Source organism: Lolium perenne, chromosome 3, assembly GCF_019359855.2.
Source record: "Lolium perenne isolate Kyuss_39 chromosome 3, Kyuss_2.0, whole genome shotgun sequence".
Lineage (NCBI taxonomy): Eukaryota > Viridiplantae > Streptophyta > Magnoliopsida > Poales > Poaceae > Lolium > Lolium perenne.
The window spans coordinates 219222816-219237743 of NC_067246.2; the positions used below are offsets into that span (position 1 = coordinate 219222816).

General features: G+C 40.8%; 1 protein-coding gene across 1 annotated transcript; it reads right to left on the reverse strand.

Annotated features, from left to right (window-relative positions):
- Positions 1–1699: 1699 nt before the first annotated feature.
- Positions 1700–4529, reverse strand: LOC127343399 (uncharacterized). Its single transcript, XM_051369529.2, has 6 exons — positions 4376–4529; positions 3593–3725; positions 3383–3486; positions 3075–3246; positions 2831–2971; positions 1700–2245 (listed from the first exon to the last, which is right to left on the reverse strand). Exons 1-6 carry the CDS (start codon positions 4426–4428, stop codon positions 1898–1900), a joined length of 951 nt encoding a protein of 316 aa, XP_051225489.1. The 5' UTR covers positions 4429–4529; the 3' UTR covers positions 1700–1897.
- Between the last annotated feature and the right edge of the window lie 10399 nt (positions 4530–14928).

Consider the following 14928-nt stretch of genomic DNA (forward strand, 5'->3'; position numbering starts at 1 on the left):
AAGCTGAGCCGCACGACGACCGTCCAGCGTCCACCGACCGAGCAGCTAGCTAGCAATGGCGTCGTGCTGGTCGTCGGTGCTGTCCGTCCTAGGCGGAGGCCCGGGGGACACGGAGGAGGAGACGCAGCTGCGCGGAAGTCTCCTCGGCGACAAGGCGGCCGCCGCGTCGGAAGCGAAGGCGGTCGAGAAGCTGGAGGCGGAGGTGAAGGCCCTGGTGCGCGCCCTGGCCGCGGCGGAGAGGGACAGGGAGGCCGCGGAGGCGCGGTGGAGGGAGGCGGAGACGCTGGCGGGGAAGGCCGTGGCTGATCTGCGGGCCGCGGAGGAGGATCACCAGGGCCGGGTGGAGGACCTCCTCCGGATGGCGGACGAGTCCAAGGTCAAGGACGCGCGCATCCGCGAGCTCGAGGAGATGATCAGGGCCGCCACCGGCATGACGGAAGCGCCAAGTTCAGAGAGGAAGCGGCTGTTCTTCTTTTAGCTTACGGTTACAGGATATGTTAATCGCCGTTTGCTGAAGCAAAGAGGACGACGATCGTGACGTGCTGTTAGAGCAAAATCGGCTGGTGATGCCAAAGGAGCCAAACCAGTCCATAGTTCTCTTTAACTACAATTACTTAGTAGGGTTCTAGACCCATATGTACATATCATCTTTTTTTTTCGTCTAATCAATGCTTTTGTTAGATTTGTATGGTCCTAGTCTCAGGTGCATTGTTCGCTTTCCTTTATGGAAAAGTAGTACTGTACTATATATAAGGTTAACTTTGATTTCCTTTTTGAAATTCGATTGCATGGATTAAGAAAATTACTGTAGGAAATTATATGTGCGTGAGGTTGAATGACATTGAAGGGTTTTTTTCCAAACTGAGAAAGGGCTGGAATAATTTTGAAATGGGTTTTGCTTGCTTTGAACAGATTTTTTTTTTCACGAAAACGCAAAAGACTTGTGTTTCGATGCATTGATAGATAGAACGAAAGGTTATATGTACATGAGAGGACAAACACCCCGCACTACAACTCGACCCAAGAAAGGAGACCTAGTCTAGGGGAGGAGAAGGCAGACACCCCGGGCTCCTATTTTGTATGCATATTACTAATTACGATGAAAGTTCCCATCAACATTGAATAAGAATAATGCAATGGGTTTATAGATATTTTTCTGGTATGTGATCGAGGTCTATGTGTATGAAGAGAGAATATGTAAGTGTGGGTGTCTCCAATCTCCATGACATAAACATTGTTTGATCAGCTCCTGGATAAATAATACATAGTTGGAGAAGGGTCTTTATGGAAGGAAGTTATAGATACCAAATATAATACTACTAAAAATCCAAATATTCTATGTTGTCATGGCATACATCCTTGCAGGTTTGGAGAGGTGTCATGTGGGAAGCAAATTAAGTACTAGTTGCTGCTAGGAGAGAGACCTGATATTATGTTGTATTCGTTTGCTTAGTTTTCTTTACTCCTTTCTGAAGTTATGTACTGTATTGGAGATGATGTCGATTTCCTTTCAATGAAATGGAACCAGAGATGGGATCCCAGTTTATTTATCAAAAGAAAACGACTGTGATAAAACAATCAACCACCTTTGTATAGGCGGAAGTTTTATCATGCGTGATGCAAAACGTATTTTAAAAGAATGAATGAACTTGCCATCAATCACGCAAATCCTTCTCACTGCAGAAGGCTGGGACCATAGTTCGTATGACTGCTATATGATTTAGAGTGCATAATGCGTGTAAAAATTACAGTACATTGCAATCAAAGAACTCAAAAGTCAGAATTCCTCAATTAATGCACTTACAGAGGAATACACATAATACAGTTGCGCAAACGAAATATTTTCATCGAGCCATCCAACCCGTTGTCAGAATCGTGCCTCAACAGCAGGCATAGATCACTGACTAGTAACTCTAACTTTGACAAGTTCTGCTGCTGCACGGGCAGCAGCAGAAGCACGGTTGGCTGCAGCAATGGCAGCTCGGGCCTTTTCCAACACATCTGACGAACCTGGTCCAGCGCATGATATCTCCGCTGTAGGGGGGTGATGCTCTTGACTGGCCACATTACTCTTGGTGGTAGCATATGTTCTTGAGCTCACAACAGGTGACTTTGGGGACTCGGGAGTTTTATGTTTTCTTGTGTCCTCGACAGGTAGAATCGATGGCTTATCTCCGGAAGAAGCAGCTGGAGAACTCTGAATTATAGGTATTTGTCCTTGCCGGACTGACGACCCTGAATCGTCCTGCACCAGAAGCACAGACCAAATACATGAATTGTTGGTCCCTAGTCTTGCAGGTAAGCAACCCAAGAACTTTGTAGCATTAAGACGTTATGTCTGTAAGCCCTCAACTGTCACCGTGTAAGAATCAGAATAAAACTATACACCGTAGACTTCTACATAGAAATAGACATTTTCTGGGAAGTGGGAACAAGATTTCGGAGGCAAGGATGAGAACAGGAAATGATGCTATAAGGGAATAGTTCACAAGATGGATATAAAAGTAGGTACACAACATAATGCACCAGCGATGCAAAACATGATGGTAGATCTGTGGAGTGTGCAATCCAGTTTTAGACTCCTAGCTCTAAGCTCAAGGGAAAATATAAATATAGAAGGGTACAAAATGGTTCAGTATTAACAAATAATTCAATCAAATTATTTCAAATGAAACACTAGTGAGCGGAGTCCTACAACATTAGTGTATCCAGGTGTTAAGTCCATAAAGATGTCAAGTGAGAAGTTCTTCTAGCATGACAGTTATGAAACAACATATCCATTAGCATTTTGGTCTAATAAGGAAATAAGCAATAAGTTAGCAAATATTACCAGCAGATCTTCGTATTTCTTATTGAACTCGGCTTCAGTATTAGATGAATCCCAATCAAGATTGTACTCATGAGCAATAGCTTTCAAAACCTTCAACTTTGATTCAGCTGATGGAGCCTTGACTGAAAGCTTCTCAATTATCTGCACACAGAATGCTCAAATTGTGATATTGCACAACATGTTAGATTCACTAGCAACACAAATTGCCCTTCTGAAGGAAAGTCTATATTGGAGATTTTCTTACTGTACGATTAACGCCACAGTCAGGGCGCAATTCCATGGCAGCAGCAACAAACTCCTTCCCATACTTGGTGGTAAACAAATTACGGAGATGCATTAGCTCAGGCAAGTCTGAGCATCTTCCTGATGCAAAGATTATACTAGCTATTGCTTCTCGCAATTCTATGGGGCATTCCCTGTTCCACAATAAATCCAGTAGCTGTTAATCATATATTCTATTAAGTGAGAAACAAAGAATCATGATATCTACACAACAGGTATGAGATAAACAAATAAATTTAGTAAGAACACACCTAGGTACATAAGACTTACTTTTGGACCTCAACAATAGGGACTCGTGCAAGAACAAATTCACAGAAAAGCTCTACAATCTCATAGGCAGCCAATATATTCTGCTCCCGAATAATGTGCTCAACCTACGATGATTAATAGTTATAGGTTAGAAAACATCAGATTTACTCGAATTCTTGCGATTGAAAACCAGAACTATGGGAAACACATATAGCTGTAAATCTAGTTTACTCGAATTCTTGCGATTGATTCCTGGCCTGTCTGAAGATACTGAACCATCTCTTTGCGCATATTTATCAGTTGCATCTCTCTCCTATTGCGCAGCAGCTTGATCCTTGAAATGATCAAATTCAAGCATGTTTTGCTACAAAATGTATGGAACTTCTGTTAATTATACACACATGTATGAAGTGAAGAGCAATGTACGAACAATATGAAACATGTCATGGTTATGAGTAAGCATTGACTATAGTTGATACTTGATGGCTTGTTCTATTACACTAATATAGTAAGTTAGTAACTGTACATTGTTACACAAAAAACTGGCTGCTGATGATCCAGTTGGGATATCCCACACCGATACTTAAATTAGTAAGTTCTATTAGCTCAATCCAGTTCAGTGACCCTTATAATCAGATGCCAGTTATGAAACGAATCTGCCATACGATTTCCTAATACTTAGGCTGATCTAGATCATGTCACGTCTTCAAAACCACAAGATACATGAATTTTCCTATCAAGCTATAATACAACCCATCCAGCAAACGTAATTCGCCACCCAAGGAGACGCTAAAAAATATGAAAAAATCGTTTGTCCATCGGGCCCAGATGGATGCTACGTTTTCCCCATCGACAAACAGTCCACCCTCCGAACATCCTCCTGAGCGGAATCTAAACCTAGAACTCATAATAATCATCATAGTGAAATCCGCCGATCCTAGGATTACTGACCCAAACAGAGACGAGAAACTCTAGCGAAAGGGGGAAGTGATGGGATCTGAGAGGAAAACAAACCATTTGGTGCCGAACGGAGAGGAGCGATTGAAGAGCGAGTTGAGGGACGACATCGTCAGTAGCTTCCGCGCTGATCCACCCGGCGAAGGCAAAAGGGGAACAGGGTAGGGGAAAGAAGCTGTTCTGTGTATATTTGCGGGTATACCCCTTTACTTCATTGTTTTTACGATTTTAGAGCTGCCATCGGATTCTCAGAAAAATCTGGCACTGGCAGTATTAAACTGACTTTAAATTAATATAATATACCGTTTAAAAATAATTGTCGCAGCTTCGTTAAAATAAAGATGTATATATACATTAAAATGCATCTAGATACATCTATATATAGACGAAGTTACAACAATTATATAAAAAAGGAGGTACTATATAAAGGCTTTAGAAGCATTTTCTCAATCATGTATTCAAGGTATAATGAGATTATAGTGAATCCATGGATGCAGATTTTATTTCAATTGTTTCCTACTCAAGCAACCTAGAAGGCTAAACACTTTGGTTTCAAAGTCTTCATTAAGACAGGCTAAACACTTTGGTTATCGGTACTCTTCATTAAGACAGGTTAGGGATCAGAACCATCAAACATGCATATGGAGTACATGAGTATGTTGGTGGTTTGGATAGTGACCACAATAACAATGTTATATATTATGATGAATTTTAAAAAATAGACAAAGTGTGTCAAATAAGTTGGCTCATTCAATTGAGAAGTCAAAATAATTATAAAAAATCCGTTTGACTTCTTCTCTAGAGTGTTCAAGATATCTCATAGCAGAGCAAGGTTAGTCATTCACTAGCCATGATGAATCTTCTACTTCGTTGAACAAGGGAAATTTTCTAGAGATGATAGATTGGTACAAGGATAACAATGCAGAATTGAGAAATGCTTTTGATCGTGGTGTCAGAAAATGTCGGCTGATTTCCGGTGACATGCAAAAGAAACTTGCAAAGTGTTGTGCTGAAGAAGAAATCGATGTGATTATGGGAGAGCTTCGCGATAAAAAGTTCAGCTTCTTATCGACGGGTCTTAAAGAACAAATGGCGGTAATTTTGAGGTTAAGAGTTTCATTTGTTTATTTTCTCCATGAATTCTTGATTTATTTAATCATTATCTACATTGTTTATGTAAGTATGTGAGTAATGAAGGGAACGTTTCTGTGAGTGTTTGCTCAAGTAACTTGAGTGTAACACTTTGGCTTAGATTCTCTCTGTTTTGTAGGCATGGATATAGTTTCTCCTTTACTTCTTAAAGTCAAGCTAATTACTATAATTGATTTGAGGTTGAGGTTACTTCACCAACTAATAAATTAGTTGGATTATACCCTAGGGTTCTAAATCAAGAGATGATAGTATTTCACCGATGGATAGAGATCTCTCCCTGGTCTAGGGTTTAATGTGGATGGATTTGGAATAGACAAGGATGTAATAGATCCAAGTTTGATAATAGAACTTGTGTGGGTGTCCTTGTCATGAATTCTAGAATTGAGTTACAAAAATACTATGAGGGTCATGGTAAGAATATATATTGAATTCAAGACATGGAAAAGGTATGGATGAGATTTTTGGTTGTTCTATGTCTTCTTATTTGTTTAGCATTTAATTTTTAGCAATGATTTTCTGCAAAGAATATCATATTATGATCTTTCGAAGATCCGATATTTGATCCTCTAATAATGTGTTGTTGGATTAGTTCTAGTTCCATTTGATCTAACCCCTAGATCAAAGCACCTTTAACAAGAACAAGGTTTTAACAAAGGTCTCACTTCAATTCCATCAAGTTAAGTGAAACTCTAATCACTTTGATAAGTTTCATTTGAAAGCGCGAAAACTTTCCCTGATATTCTAAGCATGAATGCAATGCACACATCTATATTGTCTCTATTTGTAGCCTCTAAACCAAGGATTTTACAAATGACACCTATCAAGAGAGATTCTTTTAACAATGCAAATTATGATTGGTTCAATCACTTAACGATATATTGTAGAAAGCGAGATATTATAAAATCACTTGTTGTTGTTATCACTCGATGGTTTCATGCCTTCAGAATTCGAAAAGGAGTTTTGACATGGCGTCATTAGTATTTTAATGGTTGGTGACATGCTTTCTAATGTCAGTAAGTCTTTATAACTATATGAATTAGTAATTCTTAGTCTCCTTTTTAATCTTGCAGGTTCTATTCTGGTGTCTGAATACATATTTAGTGATCTCTAGTTATGTTTATGACTCCTATTGTCAAGTGAGCTATTATTTTTCACATTTACTTATGTATTGCATTATTCCAAACCATCATGACTTATGGTTCCTCGATTTGGTACTTATATTTGAAAAAAAAATCAAAATATAATGCTACATTTTTTTTATTTTTTACTTAGCTTACAGCTCATCCAAACTCCTATTTTTTCGTAGCTCTTCCATTGTGCATGTAGTTTTGCAATTTTGCATGTTTTGTTGCAAAAAACTTTACCCCTCCCCCTTTTACAAATGTTGTAAATTTTCTTCCATTTTAAATAGGACGACACCACTACCATGCATGTTTCTCGAAAAACATACTTCCTCCAATTTTAACAAATCTAAGAAAATTTTAATAGACATGAGGGAGTATATATATAATACCACGCACGAGAAAAGGATACATACACCATTGGGCCGTGCTAGGCGTCGGGCGACCGATCCCGCCTCCAGATCGGTTGCCTCTACCGCCGTCCGTTCGGTGTATCAAACGCACAAAAATGATCGTTTTGGACATGTTGCTTTTGATGTCTACGTACGCTTCTATTCCTGTAGACAGTGTTGGGCCTCCAAGAGCAGAGGTTTGTAGAACAGCAGCAAGTTTCCCTTAAGTGAATCACCCAAGGTTTATTGAACTCAGGGATGTAGAGGCCAAAGGTATCCCTCTCAAGCAACCCTGCAATTAAGATACAAGAAGTCTCTTGTGTCCCCAACACACCTAATACACTTGTCAGATGTATAGGTGCATGATATCTACGGGTGCTTCTATTCTTGTAGACAGTGTTGGACCTCCAAGAGCAGAGGTTTGTAGAACAGCAGCAAGTTTCCCTTAAGTGGATCACCCAAGTTTTATCGAACTCAGGGAGGAAGAGGTCAAAGATATCCCTCTCATGCAACCCTGCAACCACAAAGCAAGAAATCTCTTGTGTCCCCAACACACCTAATAGGTGCACTAGTTCGGCGAAGAGATAGTGAAATACAGGTGGTATGAATAAATATGAGCAGTAGCAACGGCACAAGAAAAGTGCTTGCTGGCGTGTAGTTGACGGTGATGATATTGCGGACAGTACAAATGCAGTAGAACAGTAAACAAGCAGCGATAGCAGTATTTGCGAACAAGGCCTAGGGATTATAATTTCACTAGTGGACACTCTCAACATTGATCACATAGCAGAATAAATAGATAAATGCTAGACTCTACACTCTCTTGTTGGATGATGAACACCACTAACTGTGTAGGATTACACGAACCCTCAATGTCGGGGTTAACAAGCTCCACAATATTCGATATTCATGTTTAAATAACCTTAGAGTGCACGACAGATCAACATAACCAAACCAAGTACTAACATAGCATGCACACTGTCACCTTCACGCTACGAAAGGAGGCATAGATCACATTAATACTATCATAGCAACAGTTAACTTCATAATCTACAAGAGATCACAATCATAGCCTACGCCAAGTACTACACGATGCACACACTGTCACCTTTACACCGTGCATGAGGAATATAGTACTTTAATAACATCACTAGAGTAGCACACAGATAAATTGTGATACAAAACACATTGCAATCATAAAGAGATATAAATAAGCACTTCACTATGCCATTCATAACAGTGAATAAGTATTCTGTGAAATATAGCCTAAGAGACCCACACGGTGCACACACTGTCACCTTTACACACGTGGGACAAGGAGTCTCCGGAGATCACATAAGTAAAATTCACTTGACTAGCATAATGACATCTAGATTACAAGCATCATCATATGAATCTCAATCATGTAAGGCAGCTCATGAGATTATTGTATTGAAGTACATAGGAGAGAGATTAACCACATAGCTACCGGTACAGTCCCTTAGCCTCGATGGAGAACTACTCCCTCCTCATGGGAGACAGCTGCGGTGATGAAGATGGCGGTGGTGTCGATGGGGGAGCCTTCCGGGGGCACTTCCCCGTCCCGGCGGCGTGCCGGAACAGAGACTCCTGCCCCCCAGATCTTGGCTTCGCGATGGCGGCGGCTCTGGATGGTTTCTCGTACCGTGGCTTTTTCGTATCGAAGATTTAGGTCGAGGAGCTTCTTATAGGCGAAGAGGCGGCGTCAGAAGGGGTCTGGGGCCACCAGACACTAGGGTGGCGCCCCCCTGGGCCGCGCCGCCACCATGTGTGGGCCCCCTGTGGCCCCTCTCTGGCGGCTCTCGGGTGTTCTGGAAGCTTCATGCAATCCTAAGATGCTGGGCGTTGATTTCGTCCGATTCCGAGAATATTTCCTTACTAGGATTTCTGAAACCAAAAACAGCAGAAAACAGCAACTGGCCCTTCGGCATCTCGTCAATAGGTTAGTTCCGGAAAACGCATAATAATGACATAAAGTATGCATAAAACATGTAGATATCATCAATAATGTGGCATGGAACATAAGAAATTATCGATACGTCAGAGACGTATCAGCATCCCCAAGCTTAGTTTATGCTCGTCCCGAGCAGGTAAACGATAACAAAGATAATTTCTGGAGTGACATGCCATCATAACCTTGATCATACTATTGTAAGCATATGTAATGAATGCAGCGATCAAAACAATGGTAATGACATGAGTAAACAAATGAATCATATAGCAAAGACTTTTCATGAATAGTACTTTCAAGACAAGCATCAATAAGTCTTGCATAAGAGTTAACTCATAAAGCAATAATTCAAAGTAAAGGTATTGAAGCAACACAAAGGAAGATTAAGTTTCAGCGGTTGCTTTCAACTTGTAACATGTATATCTCATGGATATTGTCAACATAAAGTAATATAACAAGTGCAATATGCAAGTATGTAGGAATCAATGCACAGTTCACACAAGTGTTTGCTTCTTAGTAAAGGCATTGAAGCAACACAAAGGAAGATTAAGTTTCAGCAGTTGCTTTCAACTTGTAACATGTATATCTCATGGATAGTTGTCAATGCAAAGCAATATAACAAGTGCAATAAGCAAGTATGTAGGAATCAATGCATAGTTCACACAAGTGTTTGCTTCTTGAGGTGGAGAGAAATAGGTGAACTGACTCAACATAAAAGTAAAAGAAATCCCTTCGCAGAGGGAAGCATTGATTGCTATGTTTGTGCTAGAGCTTTGGTTTTGAAAACAATAAGAGAGCATAAAAGTAAAATTTTGAGAGGTGTTTGTTGTTGTCAACGAATGGTAGTGGGCACTCTAACCCCCTTGCCAGGCAAACCTTCAAAGAGCGGCTCCCATGAATTATTTTTATTTTTGGGTGGCACTCCTTCCAACCTTTCTTTCACAAACCATGGCTAACCGAATCCTCGGGTGCCTGCCAACAATCTCATACCATGAAGGAGTGCCTTTTTATTTTAGTTTTATTATGATGACACTCCTCCCCACCTTTGCTTTCTCAAGCCATGGCTAACCGAATCCTCGGGTGCCGTCCAACAATCACATACCATGGAGGAGTGTCTATTTTTGTAACATTATGATGGTTAATTAACTTGGGACTGGGAATCCCATTGCCAGCTCTTTTTGCAAAATTATTGGATAAGCGGATGAAGCCACTAGTCCATTGGTGAAAGTTGCCCAACAAGATTGAAAGATAAACACCACATACTTCCTCATGAGCTATAAAACATTGACACAAATCAGAGGTGATAAATTTTGAATTGTTTAAAGGTAGCACTCAAGCAATTTACTTTGGAATGGCGGAGAAATACCATGTAGTAGGTAGGTATGGTGGACACAAATGGCATAGTGGTTGGCTCAAGGATTTTGGATGCATGAGAAGTATTCCCTCTCGATACAAGGTTTAGGCTAGCAAGGTTATTTGAAACAAACACAAGGATGAACCGGTACAGCAAAACTCACATAAAAGACATATTGTAAACATTATAAGACTCTACACTGTCTTCCTTGTTGTTCAACCCAATACTAGAAATTATCTAGACCCTAGAGAGACCAATTATGCAAACCAAATTTTAGCAAGCTCTATGTATTTCTTCATTAATGGGTGCAAATTATATGATGCAAGAGCTTAAACATGAGCACAACAATTGCCAAGTATCACATTATTCAAGACATCATACCAATTACTACATGTAGCATTTCCCATTTCCAACCATATAACAATTAACGAAGCAGTTTCAACCTTTGCCATGAAAATTAAAAGCTAAGAACACATGTGTTCATATGAACCAGCGGAGCGTGTCTCTCTCCCACACAAGCATTTATTCAAACAAAAACAAAAACAAACAGACGCTCCAAGTAAAGCACATAAGATGTGACCGAATAAAAATATAGTTTCAAGAGAAGGAACCTGATAATTTGTCGATGAAGAAGGGGATGCCTTGGGCATCCCCAAGCTTAGATGCTTGAGTCTTCTTGAAATATGCAGGGATGAACCACTGGGGCATCCCCAAGCTTAGAGCTTTCACTCTTCTTGATCATATTGTATATCATCCTCCTCTCTTGACCCTTGAAAACTTCCTCCACACCAAACTCAAAACAAACTCATTAGAGGGTTAGTGCATGATATGTCTCCAACGTATCTATAATTTCTGATGTTCCATGCTTGTTTTATGACAATACCGACATGTTTTGTTCACACTTTATGTCATTATTATGCGTTTTCCGGAACTAACCTATTGACGAGATGCCGAAGGGCCAGTTCCTGTTTTCTGCTGTTTTTGGTTTCAGAAATCCTAGTAAGGAAATATTCTCGGAATCGGACGAAATCAACGCCCAGCATCTTAGAAATACACGAAGCTTCCAGAACACCCGGGAAGGACCAGAGGTGGGCCACAGGGGCCCCAGGAGGGTGGCCGGCGCGGCCTGACACGCGTACAGCACGCGACCGTTGGGAACCCCAAGTGGAAGGTGTGATGCGTACAGCAGTAAGTTTCCCTCAGTTAGAAACCAAGGTTTATCGAACCAGTAGGAGTCAAGAAGCACGTTGAAGGTTGATGGCGGCGAGATGTAGTGCGGCGCAACACCAGGGATTCCGGCGCCAACGTGGAACCTGCACAACACAAACCAAGTACTTTGCCCCAACGAAACAGCGAGGTTGTCAATCTCACCGGCTTGCTGTAACAAAGGATTAGATGTATAGTGTGGATGATGATTGTTTGCGAAAACGGTAGAACAAGATTGCAAGAGATTGTATTTCAGTAAAGAGAATTGGACCGGGGTCCACAGTTCACTAGAGGTGTCTCTCCCATAAGATAAACAGCATGTTGGGTGAACAAATTACAGTTGGGCAATTGACAAATAGAGAGGGCATGACCATGCACATACATATTATGATGAGTATTGTGAGATTTAATTGGGCATTACGACAAAGTACATAGACCGCTATCCAGCATGCATCTATGCCTAAAAAGTCCACCTTCAGGTTATCATCCGAACCCCCTCCAGTATTAAGTTGCTAACAACAGGCAATTGCATTAAGTATTGCGCGTAATGTAATCAGTAACTACATCCTCGAACATAGCACCAATGTTTTATCCCTAGTGGCAACAACACATCCATAATCTTAGAGGTTTCTCTCACTCCCCCAGATTCACGGAGACATGAACCCACTATCGAGCATAAATACTCCCTCTTGGAGTTACTAGCATCAACTTGGCCAGAGCATCTACTAATAACGGAGAGCATGCAAGATCATAAACAACACATAGACATAACTTTGATAATCAACATAACAAGTATTCTCTATTCATCGGATCCCAACAAACACAACATATAGAATTACAGATATATGATCTTGATCATGTTCGGCAGCTCACAAGACCCGACAATTAGGCACAATGGGGAGAAGACAACCATCTAGCTACTGCTATGGACCCATAGTCCAGGGGTAGACTACTCACACATCACTCCGGAGGCGACCATGGCGGCGTAGAGTCCTCCGGGAGATGATTCCCCTCTCCGGCAGGGTGCCGGAGGCGATCTCCTGAATCCCCCGAGATGGGATTGGCGGCGATGGCGTCTCTGGAAGGTTTTCTGTATCGTGGCTCTCGGTACTGGGGGTTTCGCGACGAAGGCTATTTGTAGGCGGAAGGGCAGGTCAAGGGGCGTCACGAGGGGCCCACACTACAGGTCGGCGCGGCCAGGGCTTGGGCCGCGCCGCCCTGTGGTTTGGCCACCTCGTGGCCCCACTTCGTCTCCTCTTCGGTCTTCTGGAAGCTTCGTGGCAAAATAGGACCCTGGGCGTTGATTTCGTCCAATTCCGAGAATATTTCCTTACTAGGATTTCTGAAACCAAAAACAGCAGAAAACAACAACTGGCACTTCGGCATCTTGTTAATAGGTTAGTTCCAGAAAATGCACGAATATGACATAAAGTGTGCATAAACATGTAGATATCATCAATAATGTGGCATGGAACATAAGAAATTATCGATACGTCGGAGACGTATCAGCATCCCCAAGCTTAGTTCCTGCTCGTCCCGAGCAGGTAAACGATAAACAAAGATAATTTCTGGAGTGACATGCCATCATAACCTTGATCATACTATTTGTAAGCATATGTAGTGAATGCAGCGATCAAAACAATGTATATGACATGAGTAAACAAGTGAATCATATAGCAAAGGCTTTTCATGAATAGTACTTCAAGACAAGCATCAATAAGTCTTGCATAAGAGTTAACTCATAAAGCAATAATTCAAAGTAGAGGCATTGAAGCAACACATAGGAAGATTAAGTTTCAGCGGTTGCTTTCAACTTGTAACATGTATATCTCATGGATATTGTCAACATAGAGTAATATAACAAATGCAATATGCAAGTATGTAGGAATCAATGCACAGTTCACACAAGTGTTTGCTTCTTGAGATGGAGAGAAATAGGTGAACTGACTCAACAATAAAAGTAAAAGAAAGGTCCTTCAAAGAGGAAAGCATCGATTGCTATATTTGTGCTAGAGCTTTGATTTTGAAAACAAGAAACAATTTTGTCAATGGTAGTAATAAAGCATATGTATCATGTAAATTATATCTTACAAGTTGCAAGCCTCATGCATAGTATACTAATAGTGCCCGCACCTTGTCCTAATTAGCTTGGACTACCGGGATCATCGCAATGCACATGTTTTAACCAAGTGTCACAAAGGGGTACCTCTATGCCGCCTGTACAAAGGTCTAAGGAGAAAGCTCGCATCGGATTTCTCGCTATTGATTATTCTCAACTTAGACATCCATACCGGGACAACATAGACAATAGATAATGGACTCCTCTTTTATGCATAAGCATGTAGCAACAATTAATTTTCTCATTTGAGATTGAGGATATTTGTCCAAAACTGAAACTTCCACCATGGATCATGGCTTTAGTTAGCGGCCCAATGTTCTTCTCTAACAATATGCATGCTCTAACCATAAGGTGGTAGATCGCTCTTACTTCAGACAAGACGAACATGCATAGCAACTCACATGATATTCAACAAAGAGTAGTTGATGGCGTCCCCAGTGAACATGGTTATCGCACAACAAGCAACTTAATAAGAAATAAAGTGCATAAGTACATATTCAATACCACAATAGTTTTTAAGCTATTTGTCCCATGAGCTATATATTGTAAAGGTGGAGAATGGAAATTTAAAGGTAGCACTCAAGCAATTTACTTTGGAATGGCGGAGAGATACCATGTAGTAGGTAGGTATGGTGGACACAAATGGCATAGTGGTTGGCTCAAGTATTTTGGATGCATGAGAAGTATTCCCTCTCGATACAAGGTTTAGGCTAGCAAGGCTATTTGAAACAAACACAAGGATGAAGCGGTGTAGCAAAACTCACATAAAAGACATATTGAAAACACTATAAGACTCTACACCGTCTTCCTTGTTGTTCAAACTCAATACTAGAAATTATCTAGACCTTAGAGAAACCAAATATGCGAACCAAATTTTAGCATGCTCTATGTATTTCTTCATTAATGGGTGCAAAGTATATGATGCAAGAGCTTAACCATGAGCACAACAATTGCCAAGTATCACATTATCCAAGACATTTTAGCAATTACTACATGTATCATTTTCCAATTCCAACCATATAACAATTTAACGAAGAAGAAACTTCGCCATGAATACTATGAGTAGAGCCTAAGGACATATTTGTCCATATGCTACAGCGGAGTGTGTCTCTCTCCCACAAAGTGAATGCTAGGATCCATTTTATTCAAACAAAACAAAAACAAAAACAAACCGACGCTCCAAGCAAAGCACATAAGATGTGATGGAATAAAAATATAGTTTCAGGGGAGGAACCTGATAATGTTGTCGATGAAGAAGGGGATGCCTTGGGCATCCCCAAGCTTAGACGCTTGAGTC